Below are 22,217 nucleotides of genomic sequence, written 5' to 3' on the forward strand. Positions count from 1 at the left end.
TTTAATTATTTTTATTGCTAATCTATTATCAAAACTGATTAAATCTAAAAAATTTCAAAAGCATCGAATCACCTTTTTTATACGAAAAATCCAATTATGGATAATATGATGATTCAGATGTAAAAAGCAAATGATTTTAAATGAGCCTTTTAATAGTTATATTTTTTCAAATTAATTTAATTTTTTTTTATCAATTTTGGGATTTTTAGAAAACACAGAAATTTAATTATTTTTATGTTGTTACAGGTGTCAGTCTTCAGTATAGCAATTGAAGATAATGAAAATTTGAAGGTTTTGCGGTCTCTTCGGACACTCAGGGCGCTGCGACCTTTAAGGGCGATTTCACGATGGCAGGGAATGAGAGTGAGTAAAATGATTAAAAGACGCATTACAGTTATAATTTATTATTACCACTTGCAATTAGGGCTATTTTATTCTAGTAGAACATTCAGGATATTTCTTACATTAAATTAAAATTCATATCTTTAAAGGTTTAAGTTCAAATTAATTTATTGCAAAAATAATAGAATATAATGTAAACTAGATGACATTGACAATTAAATTGAATTGTTATTCAGAAAATTTGAATTTAATTCAAGAGAAGACGCTCATTAATTCAAAGACGACCTTTTCATTGTTGATATTTTCGTCCTTTCTCAAAATGAGCCATTTATATTTGCAACGAAAAAAATTTCTACGAGGAAAAGCCTGTCTTATTTCAATTTTTAAATCACATTGTTTTAATTTTGAAAAATATATGTTTTAAGAAGATTGCCAGGAAATTCCATTTATACATTTAGCAAATTGTCTTTTTTATACATTATTGGTTATAATTCCTTTCACTTAACAAATCTGCATAAAATTCAAATTATATTAATTATTAATTATTAATTATTAATATCTCTAATTCCAAGAGCGGAATGAGTCGCAATGTCAGATTAAATTTCCTTGAGGTCTTGTCTTGAGACAAATCCCGTGATAATTTCCTAGCAAATATTAGCTCAGCTAAATTCTGGCAAAACAAGATTTATCCCGGCTCGATTAGACGCCATTCTCTCTTAGCTCAAACTTTGCTCTGCATATTTGCCAAAGTGTGCATAATAAGTTTAATAACAATATTATAAGTTGCATCGTAATAGTTTCCCACACTGCTCGTCATGCACCACAATGTATGCAGTTTAGCAGAATTATAATCCCATCAGCAGCACCAGTGGCAGCCGAGCCAAGCTGTGACAATATTATTCCGCCCGAATGGATGCAAGCAATCTGCTTAGCATATCGGCGCTGCCGGTTGTATAACTCGCGAGACCCGCAGGCGCCGGCAGTTGCCGATTATAATTGCAATCAATGATGTGGGGCGCGCGAGCGGCCTTTCCTATCGCTCATTAATCATCGCAAACTGTTCGGGCCGGCAACTAATTAGCGCTTTTTGCGCTGCTTTAATGACACACGATCGGGGCTTGCGACGGAACAACATGAATTTGCAAATGAGACGCAGTTTATTTATTTATTACCAGGAGAGTACAGCTTAGTTGATATTCAAAATGTAACGCAAAATTGATGGCAGTAATTACTTTTTAACCCTTTTTTTATTCACAATCAATTTGGCAACCAAATTTTGAGGAAAGAAATGTTAAAATGCAGATAAGGGGATGTTTAAAATATTTTTATCTGCAAAACCACCCTTATGGCTCGGGAATTTTTTGTTGTTCAAAGATTTATTGAAATTTTTCTTTTAGGTGTTTCAGTTTTTTTTTTCGGAATTAAAAATTGATACAATTTCATTAAAAATAATTAATAATTATGTTGTCCTTTCCTCTTTTTTTTTTAAATCTCCAAACGTTTTGATTCCATTATTTAAATTCTAGATAATTATTTAAAGTAATTAGTAATTATTTAAGATTTTTTTAATATTATTATATGCGAAGAGAAAATTATACTTTCCTGTTATACTTTGCGTCGCTGTCACATAAATAATAATAAATATTTAATGTTTCAGATTGTGGTTAACGCTTTGATGTACGCAATACCGTCCATCTTCAACGTACTTCTGGTGTGTCTTGTCTTCTGGCTCATTTTCTCCATCATGGGTGTGCAGTTTTTCGGTGGAAAATTCTACAAATGCGTAGACGCAAACAACACCAAACTCGACATCTCGGTCAGTATATTTTCTTTCCTTATTATTATCCTATATTACCTGCTTCTTTCAGATTGTCAACCACAGAAACGACTGTGAAATTAACAATTATACGTGGATAAACTCAAAGATCAACTTTGACAACGTGGGCCAAGGTTATCTGGCGCTTTTCCAAGTGGTACGAAAAATGAAAAAAAAGAGATGGAAAAAACGATTTTTACTAACGAGCGATTGCTTTGTAGGCAACTTTTGAGGGTTGGATGGAGGTGATGGCGGATGCGACGGACGCCCGAGAAATAGACTTTCAGCCGGAAAAGGAGGCCAACATTTACGCCTACTTGTACTTTGTCATCTTCATTGTCTGCGGCTCGTTCTTCACGCTCAACCTCTTCATCGGAGTGATCATCGACAACTTCAACATGCTGAAGAAAAAGGTCTGTGAAACGAATTCTTCCTCCCAGCTGTCCGTCAGTGGCCGAAATCGAGTGTCATTAATCTTGGAAATATTTGCCTGAATAAATTTCTCTCATTTGCAGTACGAAGGCGGGGTGCTGGAGATGTTCTTGACGGAGAGTCAGAAGCACTATTACACGGCGATGAAGAAGCTGGGCAGGAAAAAGCCACAGAAAGTGATAAAGAGGCCCAGGAACCAGTTCTTGGCCCTATTTTACGACCTCTCCAACTCGAGACGGTGCGTGTCATTAGGCGCTTTGAATTAGAAATCGTCTGTCGCGCTGTCAAGCTGGCTCTAAATTAAATATATAAATATAAACATCAATTATTTACTAGGTTTAAAAATAATTATTATCTAAACACTATTATTTAATTAAATTCATAAGTGTAATTTTTTTCTTTTATCAAATATTTTAAAAAAGTTTTGTTTTTATAAATATATTTTATTTTGCTACATTTTATAGATTGAATTGAAATATGAAATTTAAAACTGGTCCTATTTGCTTATAAAACAAACAAATTTTATTTGTTGTTAGTTACATGCATGTATGAATGTATAATATATCTTGCAAAGTACATTGGTTGTTTGAACTATGGATTTTATTTATTTCTACTTATTAATTTAGAACACATATACCTTAATTCAGTCTGAAAGTTAAAATAATCGTAAAAATTGCATTATTCAAGAGAAACATTAAATTTGTAATAAATACCATAGATTATAAATAAATACTCCTGTGATAAGATTATATTATGTAATAGCTCACTACTTTTCAAATTACTGAAATAAAATGAACATATTCATATATTTCCAGATTCGAAATTGCAATTTTCGTGTTGATATTTTTAAACATGCTGTCGATGGGCATTGAGCACTACAATCAGTCCGCGCCGGTGCGATTTGTTCTTGAGGTCAGCAACGCCTTCTTCACCACAGTTTTTGGCCTGGGTATGTCAAATTTATGAAATTATACTGACAAAATCCACATTAATTTCACATAATATTTTTAACAAAATGTTCCTTCCAATTTTTTTCAGAGGCCATTGTGAAAATAATTGGTCTGCGATATCATTACTTCACGGTGCCATGGAATTTGTTTGATTTTATTCTGGTGATGGCCTCGATTCTTGGCATCGTCATGGAAGATATGATGGTGGATCTGCCCGTGTCGCCCACGCTCCTTAGAGTAGTCAGAGTCTTCCGTATTGGTCGAATCCTTCGGCTTATTAAGGCAAATTTCTCATTTCCTTGCCGAGAAATATCAAAATAAAACCAATGTGATTTCCACAGGCTGCCAAGGGCATTCGCAAATTGCTGTTTGCCCTGATCGTTTCTCTTCCGGCCCTGTTCAATATTGGAGCGCTGTTGGCGCTGATTACCTTCATTTACGCCATAATCGGCATGTCTCTATTTGGGCATGTCAGACAGCAAGGCGCACTCGATGACATGGTCAACTTCACCACTTTTGGCCGCAGCATGCAATTGCTGTTCCGGTAATTCCTTGCTTTAAAAAAAAAATTTAAAATTAACAAACGTTTTAGGAGAAGAAATTGTTTTATATATTTGAACAAAAATAAACCATATTGCATCTGAGTCAATTGAAAAAAATTGGGCTTTTTTAAGATAAATTTTTGATTTAAAAAGTTAATCAAATTGTTTTAATCTCCAATATGCTTTGTTTGTTGAAATTTTGGATTTCACCATGGCCCAAAAAACTTTTCTTTTTTACTTAAAAAACCAAACTCGGTAGTTACAAGAAAATAAAAAAAATTATTCATGATTCAGGCTGATGACTTCCGCTGGTTGGAATGACGTTCTAGACTCGCTGATGGTTGAGCCGCCCGAGTGTGACCCCAAGAAAGACCAGCTTCCGAACGGAGACTGTGGCCAACCCTTCCTAGCTATCACTTACTTTGTCAGCTTCATCATCATTAATTACATGATTGTGATCAATATGTACATTGCCATTATTTTGGAGAACTTCAATCAAGCGCATCAAGAAGAGGAAATCGGGATCGTGGAGGACGACCTCGAGATGTTTTACATCAGATGGTCAAAGTACGAACAGTATTATTTTAAATAATTATAGTAGTTAAACATTAAATTTTTAAATTGTTGCCTTTCAAATGTTTTTTTTTTGTCAATTCTAATAGGTATGACCCCCACGCAACCCAGTTCATCGGGTTCTCGCAATTATCAGACTTCATATCCAGTCTGGACCCTCCACTTGGGATTGCGAAACCAAACAACGTGGCTCTGGTCAGCTTCAACCTTCCCATCGCGAAAGGCGACAAGATTCACTGCTTAGACATTTTGCACTCACTAGTCAAGCACGTTTTGGGCCACGTTGAGGAGACTGATGACTTTAGAAAGGTACAAGTTTCATCTTAATAACGTTGAAGATGATTTCAAATTTTTATGTTAAATCCAATACATTTACAAATTATTTCTTTGCTTTTTTTTATCTATTATTATTATTATTATTTAAATATTTTTGGTGCTTAGCTTCCTTTTATATGTAGAAATAAAATTGATAAATAGTGGATATAATTTCCTATGCCAACATTTAGTCTTTTGGTGTGTCTTTACTTTTTTTTTTTTTTTTTTTATATATATATTTTTCTGAAAATAGGCGATTCCAGATAAAATTTCGTTTTTACAAATTATTGATCGACAATCAACATAGATAGTAATAGATTTATTAAAAACTGAAAAAGAAGAAATTCCTGTGATTTAAATTAAATAAATGTGGGTTTTCAACCTAAACTTTAATCATCGAATATTATATCTGAGCTTTATGAGTGAATTTAGGTTTTTTCTGAAAAAATAATGTAAATAGATTAAAAAAGTGATCGCCCATTTTCTGGTTTTTCGATTTATTATTTTAATAATTTCAGGATCCAAATTGGCCCATTATAAATGATCTCAATTTTTTGATGAAAAAAATCTATATTGTCTACCCTCAGCTTCGTGAGCAAATGGACATCAAGTTCAAGAAGCAGTTCCCGACGAGGAAGGAGTTGGAGATCATTTCGTCCACGCGTATGTGGAAGAGGCGCGACAAGGCTGCCAAGATAATCCAGCGAGCTTACCGCCACTACAAGAGGTCAGTTTCTAAATTTTGTGTTCATGAGTTTCGGACTTCGCATCCAATACAGAATTTCAGCCTCTCTCCTTACTGAAAAATTTATATAAGAAATGAAAAGAAAATTTGCATCCCTCTTAGCATGTCGAAAAGTTTCAAGCACTTGGGAAACAAAAACGTGTCTCTTTTCTCTCAACTTTCAGCGAATCCTATATATATTTGCATGTATGGACACAAATTTCTATAAGACATGATATTTTGCCTGAGACTTTTACTGTTCTAGGAATCATAAAAATTTCTCTTGAACCCGCTGTTACAAGACAATATATATTAATCCCCATAATAAAACCAGGAGTTTTTGACGTGTATTTTTCAGCCGCAATCTCTTTTTCAGAGGGGATGAGGAAGTGGTGAAACGGAAAGTTTCCAGTAAACGCCGCCCATCCTTTCGTTTATCATTTAGGAGACACTCAAAACAAGGGTGACTAAGCCATGTAGCTAATTGATATAACTAATACTATCACACACCATATCTAAATGTTGATGCTTTGATCGGCATCAATAAGTAACACCCACACACGTGAACACACTGTAAACTTGTGTATGTGTTTGTAGGTATCAATCAACCCCCTGTATAAAAAAACCAAAATAAAATAATATGCATCCAATTTTTAGACACTTTTTGATTAAATAGAAAATTTTCGCAATTGATTGATACCTGCATAATTGTGCACATAACTGTTGTAAAAATAAACGCCTCGTAACGCACTGTGTTGACCAAAAACTTCATATAAAAATAATAGCCCACTCTCTCACATTATATACTTTTTCAACTTTTAATGGTTTGAGCGAAACATATAAAATTATGCCGTATATAATTATCGCACACCACGCAACCATGCAGATATTATAAAATACCACCCGACCCACACACGCAATATAATTATATTAAAATTATTGTTTCATTTCATTTCTCACGCCCGCATATATATAACTGTGTGTACACCTTTTTCGCTGACACCAAAATTACTAATTAATTTCAGAGGACACCCTCGAACACAAACATAGGCAGGCGTGGTTAAGTGTGCCATTATTGATTTCATAATTTTGTTGATAAAAATCATTATTTTCCCAGCCAGGGCTTTCAAGATACTTTTTTCTCTGGCCCTGGTCCATCTTGTACCTTTTGATCCCGGTTCAATATTTTTCTTTTACATACTTATTTGCGATGGTGTGATAGCATGTTTGTCAATTCTTCCACCTCATTTTGCATGTCTTGTGCTGACACTGTCTTTTCCTTTGCGCAGGCCAAACCTCCAGCAAGCAAGCACATCCTCTCAGGACAATTGTTAAAATCTCGGAGACTTTCACTACCTGTAATCCTGCATGCATATCACGATATATAAACGTATGAGTGTTGTACAGTGTCTTTTGATGGTGATTCCTTCATTGTGTTTATCGATGTTTCCATGTATTATAGGTATGCACCTCAATTTATGTGTTTTAAATATTTCCATGTTAAACGCCCGCCGTTTAAAAAAAAAAACCCCCAGTTTAAAAAGATTGCCTCATAAACGCCTAAAGTGGTTTTTTGGGATACCATTAATAATTGATTTGTAAAAAAAATTAAAAATTATGCGTTCAGTCCAGCAATCAATCAAACTAAACAATAAAATGACAAAGAAAAAGATTGATAATGATTGATTTATTATATGCAATACAATTTTAAAATATTATAAATATGCAATTTCCATTTAATTAAATCCATTTTATTGCTCCATATAGCTTTGTGATTCTAAAAATAAGATCATGAATAAACATAATTTAAATTATCATATATTACATTCTTATAAAATAAAATCTTTCTTGTTTTCAATTATAGTGTTTAGGTTATATTTACAATTATTATAGTTAAGTAAGAAGTATTTATTTTCAAAAATAAATTAATGCAGTAATTTATTTTTCCATTAAAAATATTCCTATTTTTCCTCCTCGTCAAACAGCATCATTGCAGCTATTAAAAGCATGTACACCAACCCTATGATCATTAAAGATTAACCCTCAATGAACGCAGGACAAATCATTTCATTAATATATTTCACTATCAAATCTGTAATATCAATATAGTTGTAAATTTAATAAATCCCAAAATTGATGAAATTATTTTTCATAGACTCGGTTGATTGTTGAGTAAATTTGAACTTTCAAGTTTCCCCTCTTTCAAAAATTTTTCCCTCTTGAATTCATTCGATGACCCGTGAAATTCGCTCTTTAGGCGTCAACAAGACAGTCAGAGGGAGGGCGTTGACCAGGAGGACGGCGAGACGCAGACCTCTAGTCCCGGCGGCAACCAACACGGCTGGAGAGGCTTTTCCAACTTTTTGCACATCCGCCGAAACTCCACTTCTTATGTGGGATCGCGAAAATCGTCTCGCGCTTCTGACGCTGGCTCGTCGGTCAGCGAAACGCACGAGATCAACACATGGCTGGGTCTTCCCCTTCCTTCTCAGGTGAGCATAACTTTTTTTTTTTTTAAATAATTGTTACTGAAAAGCAAAACTTGAATATTATTTAAATTTTCATAAAATTAAAGAAAAGAAGGACCCAGTTGAATATTATTTTGCAATTATTTTCCATACCTCGTTTGTGTAAAAAAAATCATTTTGATGATTATGTGAAATTTTTTTCCGATATCTCATTTAATGAAAACTCGGTGAGCAAAATTTAATAAAGCTCTAAATATGTTCAAGCCAATCTTTCCGCGGCGATTAATATTTAAATTTAAATTGTGTGTGTTTTTGATAGCCTGAAAAGCAACGCTAACTTGTCGCTCACGTTAACAATATCGCTCCCACTTTATTTTCTTGTTTTGAAAGCGCCTGGCAATACACAAAATATAATAAAAGCACGCTTTCTTATCCCACCATCTGGGCGAAACACTTTTTAAGGCCCGGCTGCCGTTTCAAGGTAGGATGAAGGAAAAGAGGGAGAGTGCGCGCGTGACACATTATTCTGCATTGTAAAATCTCGCCGTAATGAATCAACTTCTTGCGTGTCTACCAAATAATGTTGCTTTAAAAATTTTCACGGCAAAACACACTACTGCACTTTCCATTAAGTAAGAAAGCTTTTTCAACTTACAACGGCGCTTGCGGAGGATGTCGATAAAGTTGTGTGAGATTAATTAACATAAATTGGCTGTGAATGAGTAAAGTTGTTTTAATTTACAAAAATTTTAATAATGCAATTAATTTTTTAGTAATTAAACTTTAAGAAAATGTGTTTAACTAAAAAACTATATTTGTTAAAAATGTTTTAATATATTATTTGATTTTATTGGAATATTTTTTTATTATATATAATATATTTATTTTTCCTCTTAAAGCTTTTAGTTTAGGTATTTATAATTTTGTCATATTTTTTATAGGAATGCTTAAAAAAAGTAAATGGCCAGTCATTTAAAAAAGAAAATAGTATTAAATATTGTGAAATCAAATACCAACCATTGCTAATTGTTAAACATAATAATGAGTATTCTGGATCGTTGGTATTATATTTTATTGTTATATTAATTTTTCATAAAATTAATACATACTACTTACATATTATATTGGAAGTGAAAAAAAATCTTAATTAAATGTAAAAATTGTGATAGTTATTGAGCAGCGCACAAATTCCACATGGATTTTTGCCCTTGCCTTCTGATGGGATTCAGACCAATTGATCTAATTAAAATATTATTTACATCGATCAGGCTAGAAAAAATGATTTTTTTAGGGGGGGGGGGGAAGTGAAAATGGGTAATAAACTAAACTATATTATTGGAATTTATTAGTAAATTTTAGTTCATGTACAACAAATTATCTATTACCTATTTTCCAATCACAAAGAACCCAACAGGATTTGAATTCCCTTATATATGAATTCAAATAGAATTTTAATAAACTATAAATTTATTCATAGGATTTTTATTACTTTTATTGCATAGCATGGGATATTTGATAATATCCATCATAGACGCAAAATTTAAATATTTAAACTAAAGTTCCAAAATTTGTAAATTTGTTGGCAGGCAATCTTCATGGGCGCTCGGCACCTGATCGACGCGACCTCTGCGGGCACCCCTGGCATCCCAACCGTCATCATCATGGGCGACGAGACGCCGTCGGTGCCGACGACGGACACGGGTCTGGATGAGCCCGACGACGACCCTCTGGGAAACTTCCGCTTCTCATTGGGCGAGCTGGACCCGGACGAGTTGGCGGCGACGGCTGCGGCCAACGCAGGCTTCCTCCACCCGCTGCACAACTCGGGCGACGGCTGGCGCGCCTTCAGCCAGCGCGTGTGCGACTCGGACGGCGAAGACGAATTCGCGCCGCACTCGTGGACGCACCCCCTTGCCCAGAGTCCGCCCGACGAGGCCGCCGTCGACGTCGCGGCCGATGTCCACCGGCCGCAACAAGAGAAGAGCTGATGAGGCAGTGGACTCTGGGGCCTCTTTGGACTTTTTTAGCGCAGGATTTTAGACACTTTTTGTGACACCGCCGGACTGTCCTGTGAAACAAACAAGAGGATTCCTGGAATTGTAGTTTTTAGGAAAATAATAATTGTACATTGGTTGGTTTTAAGGAGAGACGACGCAATATTAAAGTAATAACCTAGTTAATTAATTATAAATATAGTCTACCGTATTACGACGACGGCGAGAAAAAAAATGATATGGGGATTGCATTTGAAAATTGTTGTTGAATTATTGATTCAAAAAGGCCTAATCAAAACATGAAGTCAAAAGATGTGCGTGTACATACAATTAAAATTATACATAGCAAGCTTCACTTTTAAACGATTATAATAATAATATTTAAATATAGGTAGAGAGAGAAATCGAGGTATGTGAAATCTCGTTTGTGAATTTGGAAAGACTCATACAATAATTAGATAAGTAAATGAATTTTTGAATGTAACAAAGTTAATTTTCCATTACTTATTTGGACGTCATGGGTGGCTGGTATCAGGAGGATTCTAGAGAAAAACAATTTAAAGCCAATCTGATAACAAACCTCTTCTTTCTTGGTAAGAAAAAATAATCTTACCAACCCTATTTTTTTTTCTTGAAAATCCCATATCCCATTTTTGCAATTTTCTCCCCCAAAATGCTGAAGTTTATTGAAGCAATTTCCTGCGAGTCCCATTTCTCATCTGCCACCAGTTTGTTTACGATTTCCAGCGGGAACTGCAGCGTATTTAAATGCAGTTGCGCGGGGAGCGACGGCGGATCAGACATAAATTGCACGCCGAAATCCTCCTTCAACCCGCCACCAGCCGGCGTAAATCACCTCGGATAATATTTTTGCCACACTATCTCTCCCTCTAGGGGGGACAGTGACCTCAACTCAAAGCAAATCTAACATTCCGCACGGGGAGCGCTAACGAAAACTGATTTCTAATCGATATCCACACTCATTTGAATGTTTGTGAAAATCGTGTTGTTTTCGCATGCAATATTCACACTTTCCGCCGGGCCTCATTCAAGCTTCAAAAGTTAAATTTTCCATTTTTAGATCCAAGCACAAGCAGAAAAATATTTTTGAACCGCCATCGGAAAAGTCACAAGTTTCAAAAGGTCAACTTTATACTTCAACTTTGGTAGCTTTTAACCTTTCAATTAAGATCTGGCCGAAAATTTTCCTTCCCCTAAAAAAGGACTCTTTTTTTTTTTTTTTTTGAAAGGCAAAATTATACGGATTTGAATTAGAAAAGCTGTAAATAATTCAAGCTTAATTATGGAAAACTTGCAAAACGAGGAAAATGCCTGGTTAAATATTAGTCTAAAAACTCCATGCAATATAAAAATACGACTGCACCCCGCGGAGTTGAGGAAAAGCGAGTTTTCCGGGTCCAAAACGCAGAGATTTTGTATAATAAAAAAAAAATCAAGTCAATTCGTAGTTGCCTCTCTCTATCTCAATAAAATAGATTTCAGGTTTTGCAATAGATTCGATTTATTCTGTCCATTTTTGATCACACGTCATTTTTATAAATAGAAACTGTCTTTTCCTCAACTCGCTCTTGACACAAAAAGCACATACCACTGGACCAGCTGGCCGAATGTAGTTGTTTTGCTGATAAGTACGCAAATATTTGAAAAATCAAAATCGTTGGAGGTATAATTAGTGCGGGCGCGCGAGACAAAGCAGCCCTTTTGATGTATGAACTCCCGCAAGGCCTCTCATCCGCTGTGAGTAAATAATTACTTTGGCCAGACTTCCCCGCGGTCCCACGTGTTTATACATGCTGGCCTACATAGCAATTACTGAGCTTGTAGTTGAAAAATTAGCTGAAAGTTTTATTAGAGAGAATCTCTGAAATATATATAAAAATTTATTAGACACGTAAATGAAAATATATACTTCTTCTTGAATGTATATGTACTGGAATTTCCCTCTTTCTCCAGACTGTTGACTTTCTTCTTTCACATTTCCTCTGACGTTAATTGGATTCGTTTTCCCGCCTTCACACAGCACAAAACGAACCTACTTTGTAAAGATAATCAAATCTCGCCCGCGAGAGAGTTGCTTGCTGGATTATGATTCTTTATTTAAAAGCGACTATAGAGTTTTATGTATACGCTCGGTTTCCGTGATGCCGCTGGGCTGTTTTCCATTATGCAATAATTTCTAAAGAAGGGAAATTTTTCTCCTTGGCAAAAAAGGAGGCATGACAAAGGGAAGAAAAGCGATTACGAAAAAAAATGTTGTGCTTGCAAAAATTGTACATTTTTGTATAAAAATAAATGAATCGAAATAGAGCCTAAAAGTGCAGATTTTCCAAGTTGAATAAGTCTATTTGAAATAATATTTAATTCGTTCCGATTGGAATTTTGTAAGAATATAATATTTTAAAATATGGCTTGCGGTGCGAATCTATACGGAAGAGTTAAAAATAGTCTAAGCAAGACAAATTGAATCGAGCGGTCCAAATTTTTATACAGAGATCTAACGCACGGGGTCATATGAAGTAAAAGCAAATGCCACATATCATATATGAAATTGAAGTAAATTGAGATGAAGATATTATTAGTTATAGGAGCAAGTTTGTATAGTGAGAAATTTCAAAGTTTGAAAACAAAATTCTTCCTTGGCAAAACAGAAAATTTTTGAAAGTTTCAAAGGCTGAGAAAAAAATGCTTGGTTTTTCGACGCAGTCTGATTGTGTGAACCACAATTTATTCTTCTTGCTTCGCCCTTCTCTCTTTACCATCGACGGAAAAATCAAACCCCACACACGGAGAACAAAATAACTTTTCTTCAAAATATATACTCAACAGAGGAGTACACAACTTTGTCTTTCAACAGCGGCAACGCAATCTTTTAATCAATAAGTCTTTCGAAAATCATAAAAAAACAAACTCTTTCAAGTTACAAGTAAATATTATAGTGAAGTTAACTCGCATATTACGTAGAAAACTAAAAAACTATATATTATAAATATCAACAATTGCAAATCTATTTCTGAATACATTTTGACCTGTAAGCAATGAGTATAGCCAATTAAAAATCTACCTTATGATTGATTGACACATGACAAGTGTACATACCAGGAGTTGGTTGCGTGTTAATTTACAAAATCCATTAGCTGCATAGCTTTCGAAGAAGTTTAACTCACACATCCACTCATGAATATATTAAAACAATTGTAAATAATTGAATCAAACCGGCAGATAGACGATGCAGTAGTTTTCTGATTTGGGCAGCGGGAGAATTATAATTTGTTCTCAACTCCCGTCGCCCCCCAAATATGGGTTAAGTGCGTTCTTCGTTTTTGGAAATCAATATATTCCAAAAGAACAGAGCAGAGATTCTAAAAATATATCACGTCATGAATAAAAAGAAAAAAAAATCTGAAAAAAGAGAAACGCCCGCCATATATAATATATATTCACATGCTATCTAAACATACACATTATCTCGTTGAGTTGCGGTATCGCGCTGCAAGGCAAGGAGATTCATTCAGTTCGTCTCGTGATTTCCATTGCTAATTAAGCAAAAAGGCGAATCGTACAAAAGTGCAGTACTATATATGCTGTTAGTACCAGTGAATAATTAAGCAGCCTTGAGCTGCTAAACGGCTTGGCTGTTTGATTATTGAAATTTATTCAAATGAGAGCAGCGGCCGCATACAAACCATAACACAACTTATTATCGACTTTTTATTTCTCAGAGGGTAGAAAAAGTTTATCTGCGTGTATCCATTACTATAATCAGTGTCATATACGCAACACATACACAAGAATAAAGAAACAACCCCTCATGTAAGAAAAAAAATAGCCATAAGTTTTGGTCAGAATAATTAAAAACCTGTAATTTTAAATTGACTCGGCAGAAAGTAGCGAGAAATGTAAAATAATAGCTGAATTTGTTATCCAGACAAAGAGTTGAGAAAAGGAAAGAGAATTGAAGCAACCAGCGTATTGTGGTTGGTCGAATTCTTTGATTTTATATAGCACAAAAAGAAGTATGAGGTATGAGTGATTGCGAGTTCGGAACGAATTTTATCAAATTAAAATTAAAATAAATGAAAATACAAAAAAAGGAATAACATTAATAATAATTCAAAATCTACTTGATTTGATAAAATGTGAAGAGATGAGAAGTGATTATATAATAAAAATTAAAATTAATTCAAATCATTATCAATAGGTTTCGAATTATTGTAGATACCACTGTAGTCATACACCAATTATCTTAATTATGATTGAACACATCAGTGTCCTTGAATAATGAACGAGAAGAGGTAAAAATGTAATTTAAGCGCACCACCTTTTTATTGCAATTATAACTAATTGACTAGAAAACTTAAACCAAAATTTGATTGGTTTTATTTTTTGAAATTGTTTCAAATGTTTGATTATCGCATCAAAAGGTGTTTTTAACATCAAACAATTCAAAGTATATTATGTAATTTTTATGCAGATAATTAATTTAAATTTCTGCTCCCAGCGTGTAAATAAACGAAGCCAAACACCTAACAGACCCTTACTCGATTTCAAGGTATATTTCGCGAGTATGCTTGTGGGAAAATTTATATATAAATAATTCTACTCACGCACAAACGTTGGCACCTATATTCAGGAAAAATAAAAATTTGTACGACTATAGAGTGAGACAATATAATACATTGGCGCATCCCTATATAATTATATAGTCTACCCCTCGTTTTTTATTATTATGCAGACACCCTAGCTACCCAATTACACTGCATAAACCCGCCCCCAACCCACCCTAACCGCACGGTCAAACAAACCGACCGACCGACCGAAATCTGATTTAACTCGGAATGGTCTGCGTCCCATTCATTTCTCCTGCACGTCTCACTCTCTCACTCTCAATCACACGTGTCAGTCGGACCGAATTGCAGGCCATCAATTTGCATGTGTTATTGCACCGTGGTGTCAAATTCCAGGACGATCTAGACCGAACGAACAACCCCCACATGGAAACGTACATGCATTACAAATTGTAACTATCCTGTATGAAATAACGATATCTCTCGGTTTTACTATATTATTATACCAAAATACCAACCAATTGAGGATGAATATGATTCGTTTGTTATTGCAGATTCTTCTTTGAAATATATATTTATATTAAAATGTGATATGTATGCTGAGAATCAATGAAGATGACTAATAAATATAGAAACTCTTTAAAGAAATGAGTCTTTGTGTGTGTTTTTGATTGAAGCCCACTTTTTTTTTTGAACATATTATAGTAAATTAGCAAGAATAAAAAAATTCTTAATTCAAACCTTATTTTTTTTATTACAAAAGAATTTGATTGAAAAGATTTTCAGATCGAAGAAATAATGGAAAAATTGTGTTAAAATCTGAATGTTTTTTATAGTTATATCTAGAATGCGTCTAATTTTAAGTTTTGCCTCAAATTTTCTTTTTAGTTTCCTGCGTTAGTACTAATAATAACAGGAAAAATTTTGAACATAATATCAATATTACCCTAATTTTATTTTAAATTCTGATCCGAGAAAGTTTTACATGTTTGTGTCAATTGGCCCAAATTTTAAAAGTTCGCAAGCATATTTTTTACCTTTTGATAACCAGCTGATTTGATTATAGCGTGGTTTTAATGTTTATACCGTTAACATGGGTTTAGAAAATATTATATCCCGAATAAGGACAAAAAAAATTGGAGGCGTTATAAAAAAAATGTTTATCCCTTTGGATTTATACTGTGAGAGCATAGCTAAGTCTATTGAATTTCCCCCTAAATAATTTTACCAGAGAATTAAGTTTTGGTCTTTAAATTATTTATTCGTATGAAATTTATCTCATTTTTATTTATCATGTCTCGACAATTCTCATTAAATTGTCTCGTTTCTTCTTGTTTAACAAAACAAATCCTCCTTGCAGAGAAGTTCCACTCTCTAGCACGAGAAAAGTTTTTCAGGTCTTTCCACTGTATTTAACATGCCGAGAGCCGCTTAGCAGAAATGTCACGAAACGCACACAAATTCCGAGCACAACGTGTGGCGCCGCCGCCGTTCTGGCAGAAATTCGAATCGCCAACTTCACTTTTATATCAAGCGAAGAAACTTGATATAAAAAAAGGCCGACTACTAACGCAGGCAAAAGTTTCGCGAAATCTGCCCGACTAAAAAGACAGAATTCAGAGAGGAAGGAGAAAAGCCCGCGGCGACTCGCCGATGACAGAATGTCTCACTCGTCAGCGCGGCAGCTCATCATGCAAGGAAGAGTCGCGCCATAACCCTTTAATACCGCAATCCCGCGAGACTCTCAAATTGCCAACGTTTGCACGACTCTGCTCTTTTCACTTTTATTGCGTTCGCAAGGGAGAAGGAAAAACTCTTCGGCGGATTAAAAGCAATCGAACTAATTTGCACTCGAACAAAACTTTTTCTTTCTTTCTTCGATTTATTCTGTGTTGCATTTTATCACGCGTGTATTTCCATTCTTGCGGCAGAAACAGGCTAGGGTGTGTTTGTGCTTATGTTTTATTGCGAGCAATTTGCGGCGGCGAAACTTTTATACTGTGTGTATGTATGTGGCACATAAATTATTCATAATTCGCGGCAACTCGCACATAACTCGGACTGTTGGCTGGCTGCGAGTTGGGAAATGGGCAAAGTGTATGATTACTTTTGCTAGCGAGTTTTCGTTCGTGCCCATCGCATAAAAGCCGCGCGCAAAATCATTGTTACTTGTCTGCTAGTTCCACCCCCCTGGAGTTCTTGAAGGGAGATGTGCTCCATCGGATACAGAAGTTGGACGTGAAGAGATTTTGTTGTTTTAGGTCCGCAGTGACTTCGTTGTATTCAATAATTTTTGAGGGAAAAAAAATATTCGCCTGTCCTGGACTGACTATGAATGTTGCATTGCTTGCATTGGCTTTCAAAAACAATATAGCCTATTTTTATTATTGTTTAATAATGTTGAATATTTATTTAAAAAATGTAGTTTTTGACATTGTAAGCCGAATGAAAAAAGAAATAATTCAAAATTATTTAAAAAAATTGTTTGGCCTGAGAATGAGTTTCAGCCGGCTTTTGGATTCTAGTCATCAAAACCGGAATACTTATTAATTTGTAAATTTCATTATTCTAAGTTTTTAATTTTCTACAATGAAATTATCACAGCCTCAATGATTGAAGAATAAAACTAATAAATTAGTTTTTGAAGGGAAGACTTTTAATTTAGACTGTCAGATGAATAAAATAAATCATGGAATGCATCTTGAGATCTGGATTTCAGATAAAATTAATTATTGAAACCTTGAAATATGATTTTTAATAGTGAATGATCTTCAACAAGCTTTCTTCAAGGGCAATGAGCAAATAAAAAGAATCATTGTAACCGAGATAAAAAAAGTTCAATATCACCAAAATTAGGGATAACAGTTTGCAAGACAAATCCATTCCATAATATAGATTTTTTTTTTAATTTTTTTAGAATTTCACAGAGTTTTGTGGTATTTTTCATTTAAATTTCCGCTGACATCAATTTTTATTTAAAATATTCTGATTGCTAATCGGAATTGTGACTGTCGAATTTTCGTGAGCGCTTCTCTATCAAATTCTGCATTCACCGCGTCTTTCAGCAAGTTTAGAGTGCACGCAAAGTTTTGCAAATAAAAATACCGTGTATACGCAACCGTGTGTGTGCGCCCGGATCCGCCTCCACTCCACATGCATACATACAATAAAGTCGGCTTTGTATTTCATGGATGTTCTGTCGGCGGCGCACACTTTGTTTCGCCCGTTCTCGCACTCCGCAGCGCGTAATTCTTGACAATCATGAAGTTTGCGAAGTATGAAGAGCGCATCTCTCTCAAAACCAACGACTTTTGACGGCGGCAGGCGATCGCGGTCGGATTAAATTTTGCGCCGAAATGGAGCAGCGCGCGCGAGCTTCGCGTTCACCGCGTTGGTGGTCTTGAGGCTCAAATTTCATTATACACGCCGTATTAAATGAAAGTGGAAAATACATGACGTGTATGACTTGCGAGGCTGATGTGAGCTCAAATATTATACGATTTGACGACTCGCAAACTTCCTAATTAGAACAAATATGCGCAAAGAGATGAAGGAAATTAAATATTTATTTTAATCACCACCTTTCTCAATTTAAATTAAATAGGCTTATAATTTTTATGTAACATTGTCTTTATCTCAAATAATAATTTAACTTTTAACTTAAAATTTTTACTACAATAAATTATAATTTTTTATGTCTAACTTGAGAAAATAACCAGTTTATATTGAAAATGAACAAATACTTTGTATTATTTAAACAAAGAATCTTTATAATTATGTTCTGTTATTAAGTTTAATTTATAAATTATCAATGATTAAAACGATATCTTAAATTAATTCACTTTGATATGAAAAAAAAACGCAATGCCAAGGCAATAATCAATCATATTACTGAAATCCATTGTGGAATAGTATGACTTTCCTTCATTATTTATTAAATTTTTTTTATCAAGAAGCTTTTATATTTAATTATTTAAGGCAAAATTTTAGCTTATTTAAAAAAAGGAAATTAAAATTCAACTAAAATTTTAAAAGTTTGTTAAAAACGTTTTATTTAATATTTCAATTTAAAATATTTACTTACACTACAAACTTTATATTATAAATTAATTGTTTATCTTGCGTTTGTTTTTCTTTAGTCATTAAAAAAGAACCAATGTTTTAGCTTTCCCTGCGCTTCCATCAGAATGTTGGGGATTGTACCCGTCGCTTTTCATTTCAAATTATTTCCACTGCATAGCATCCATTTGATGAGGCCCCTCTCATGCGCTCTCTACAAAACTAGAGAGGTGCTGAGCTAAAATTTACACGCGCCTCTCTTTTTTTCCACTACTTCCGAGCCGCTGTTTAATATTGCAATGGTATATAGAGCTAGAAAAAGTGTGCCAGGCTTGCTCTCACCCCGTCCAACTGGCCGACCGTGTGTGTGCGGATGTGCCTTTTTTATAATATTGCGCCGACCCGGTGGCACTCTTGCTTTCTCACTGTATATTTGTTTTTTCGCTCGGCCGCTTACTTTGGCATACATGCACTCATAATACTCTCTGTGCCTGCAATTACGCCGCGCACCTCGCGCCATGAACAAATAAATGAATACGAACGCATTGTGCGTCGCTGCAGCTGCAAGTAATAGGTTTTTGCTTTTTTTTTAACACACACGCAGCTAGATCGGCACCCTTCTCGCCACTGAAGTTACAATACATTTTTCTCCTGCCATTCCGGGGGGCGATAAATAATGACACGAGGAAATTATGAGTTGTGTCATTAATTGATCACTCTCCCTTAAGACTTGGTTGCCACAAAATGCCACGTGTTACCGAGGGGAAGATTATGTGACAATTGTTTTCCGGAGAGATTTGTTTTGTTTATAGATTTTATGTAATAAATCCCTTGAAAATTTATTGGCATCATTGCTCGACTTAAAACTTGAATATTCTATAATATTTAAATTTAAAATTTTTTTTTTTTTTAACATTGTTATTTGTGAAATAAAATAAGAATTAATTATTTGCTTAGAGATTCAATATTTTAAAATTTCTTCATTTTTTCGCTTATTTATTCTACAGTTCACAAAATTTAGTGCAACAATCATGGTCAGTAACACATTTGAAATAACAATTATTAGTTTAAATTTTTTTATTAATTTTAGAATAACAAATAAAAATAATTTTATAAATTGAAGGATGGCATCGAATTTTTAAAATTACAAAATAATTTAATGATTGTCCAAGGTGGGAATTTGTTTCATTACTAGGGGCGTTGTAAAGCACAAGTGACTTTGATCCGAGGCCGCGTCGAGTTGCGGTTCGTGGCGCTGAACGTTGCTAGATGGCAGGCGCGGCGCCGGGGAGCGCGATTCTGGCGGAGCGCGCCGGCGTACGGGGCGAATCTCACCCCGGCCCCCGGCCTAGATGGAGGTGGATGGTGGAGGTTTGCAGTGGTGCTAGTGAGAGTGACGTCGATCGCCGCTACACACAAATAATCCGCACCGACACACAACGCCAAAGACCGGACGGGCTTTTGCTAATTTATACCGAGGAATCGGCAACAAAATCGGGCGCCGCGTCCACGACGATGACACCCGAGTGACTGACAGAAGTGCACCCCTTCCGAATCGGTTCGCGAATTACAATGTGGTGCTTCTGAGCGGCAAGAGAGAAAAAACAAATTCGCCATGAAGTCGACGTTGAGCAAATACTTCATGTGGAGCCTCGTCTGGATTCACGTGTGTCTGCAGTTCTCTGTCGGTGAGTAGCGAGTTCATTCTTCATTCTGTCAGCTGCAAGATGAATGCGCGAATATTCCCAAGTCTGCGCGAAATTAAAATTGCCCCCGGGGATTATACGCGGCGCGAAGAAGATATTAAAAAAAAAGAAAGGGGGAAGGGAAAATTTTAAACTAGCGCTTTTAAAAAGAGTTTAGAATTGCATGCAATATTCATCTCGTCGGCGGAATGTTTGTGTTGGCTACTCGGTGTTATCTTTGCCGACAGGCCCTTTCTTCAGAAATGTCTTTCGCACACAGAAAGAGTGAATACGGGGGACAGGAAGTCGGCGCTTTTTATTCTCGGCGCTTTTATACACATTGAGAGTATTTTGTATGCCTTCGTCCATCAACAATGGGGTCTGATATATATTATTTTTTTTATATGGGTTTGCGCAAAAAGCAGACTGACTCACCGACTCCAGCTCGACTCGCTCGCTTTTAAGTGCTTTTTTACGCGAATTCCGCATGCAGAAGTAATACGCGGTGCAGACGTGAAACAATGCAAAAAGCAGCTCGCGCTGATTTTTCCCCTCGCACAATCGTTTTAATTGCACGCGCGTAGACGACGGCTGTTTTCAAAAGGAAAAATAATTATAAAAACGATCACACAACGAAAGAATTAATGTGCACTTAAATCCCCGACTTCAAAGGTGGAATTCGAAACACACGTCTGATGAAATTAAGCCGGCGACGTGGCTCTAACTTTGTGTCTGATGTATACCTAGAGTGTAAGTTTGAGTCAGTTGTAGAATTGGTGTCGCTTTTTGCTGCGCTTACTTGTTTCCAACTCAACATACGAGGCCCTTAAATTAGGAATTCAAAGTGTTCCTTTGGCAGTTCGCACAAAAGGAGGAGCCGCGCCTCTTGTAATAATACAAAAGGGTTGAAATCCTGCTCCCAACTTGCAAGAAGGACCCTATTTGATTTCTGCTGCATTCGATTACAGATGAGATGCTGCTTTGAACTTTTTGCCGAGAAAATTATCTTCATCTGCAAGTAACGGCGGCTTTCTGTTTCATTTCGAGAAAGCCCTAAATCTCTCGAGACTTTATGTGCGTCTCTCGTGAAATACATTTCACAGAGTTGGTGACGTCACGTCGTCTCTTCTCCAAAACTAAATTTTATTATACACGGAAATCCAGCTTCCCTATAAGGAGCCATTAAAATGTGCGTCGTCTAGACCGGCACGAGATTTTTGCTCGGACGAAAAGTGCACAATAAATTTAATAAGCCTTTGTTTTTTGGCAGCCATTTGCGCGTGGAATGGTACTGTGCGTTTTTATATCCAATAGAGAGAAAAACAAGCACACACTGCTTGGATGAAAGGAGCGGCTTATCACTCATGAAATTCCAATAAACTTTTTGATTTGCAGTTGTTACTTTCCAAATGGTAGATCAATTTGTCGGCCGTCAGATGTCAGTGTAAATCGTTTGTCACGAGTAATTCAATTTAAAATCGGGCCTTTCATTTAATGAGAATCTTAATTTGATGTTAAAAATATATATATATATTTTTATTTTAATTTTGCAAGGAGTAAGAGCTGTTTTTATTTACATCATCACGCTTAAATTGAAGTATTTTTCAGCTTTAATTTGTTGAAAATCACTTTTAACATTGCATAATTGGAATTTACCATTTTGTTAAAATATCAGAAACAAGCTTTGCACTATTATTATGTATATTTTGTGAATCCAGTGAAAACGTGCCG

The 22,217-nt window shown here is 35.3% G+C and overlaps 2 protein-coding genes across 15 annotated transcripts in view; both read left to right on the top strand.

Annotated features, from left to right (window-relative positions):
* The window catches only part of LOC132204283 (sodium channel protein 60E-like), an 80,294-nt gene extending 64,930 nt beyond the window's left edge, over positions 1-15,364 (top strand). For 6 of the 14 annotated variants that reach the window (XM_059632691.1, XM_059632720.1, XM_059632747.1 and 3 more), the window contains 14 exons: positions 247-363; positions 2,000-2,158; positions 2,211-2,315; positions 2,380-2,571; positions 2,674-2,828; positions 3,406-3,539; positions 3,629-3,822; positions 3,882-4,084; positions 4,377-4,649; positions 4,745-4,964; positions 5,489-5,697; positions 6,071-6,157; positions 7,952-8,186; positions 9,749-15,364. In XM_059632691.1, the coding sequence (XP_059488674.1) occupies positions 247-363; positions 2,000-2,158; positions 2,211-2,315; positions 2,380-2,571; positions 2,674-2,828; positions 3,406-3,539; positions 3,629-3,822; positions 3,882-4,084; positions 4,377-4,649; positions 4,745-4,964; positions 5,489-5,697; positions 6,071-6,157; positions 7,952-8,186; positions 9,749-10,150 (2,685 nt within the window). In that variant the 3' untranslated portion in view covers positions 10,151-15,364. Of the gene's footprint in view, positions 1-246; positions 364-1,999; positions 2,159-2,210; positions 2,316-2,379; positions 2,572-2,673; positions 2,829-3,405; positions 3,540-3,628; positions 3,823-3,881; positions 4,085-4,376; positions 4,650-4,744; positions 4,965-5,488; positions 5,698-6,070; positions 6,158-6,983; positions 7,146-7,951; positions 8,187-9,748 lie in introns of those variants that run through there. The other 8 variants (XM_059632700.1, XM_059632781.1, XM_059632789.1 and 5 more) reach the window with 4 other exon arrangements.
* Positions 15,365-20,137: 4,773 nt separating this feature from the next.
* LOC132205307 (lachesin-like) overlaps positions 20,138-22,217 on the top strand; it is a 136,875-nt gene continuing 134,795 nt past the window's right edge. The window contains exon 1 of the mRNA XM_059634277.1: positions 20,138-20,489. Within this exon, the coding sequence (XP_059490260.1) occupies positions 20,417-20,489 (73 nt within the window). The 5' untranslated portion in view covers positions 20,138-20,416. The remainder of the gene's footprint in view (positions 20,490-22,217) is intronic.

This window comes from Neocloeon triangulifer, unplaced genomic scaffold, assembly GCF_031216515.1.
Source record: "Neocloeon triangulifer isolate White Clay Creek 2 clone unplaced genomic scaffold, ASM3121651v1 ptg000002l, whole genome shotgun sequence".
Taxonomy (NCBI): Eukaryota; Metazoa; Arthropoda; class Insecta; order Ephemeroptera; family Baetidae; genus Neocloeon; species Neocloeon triangulifer.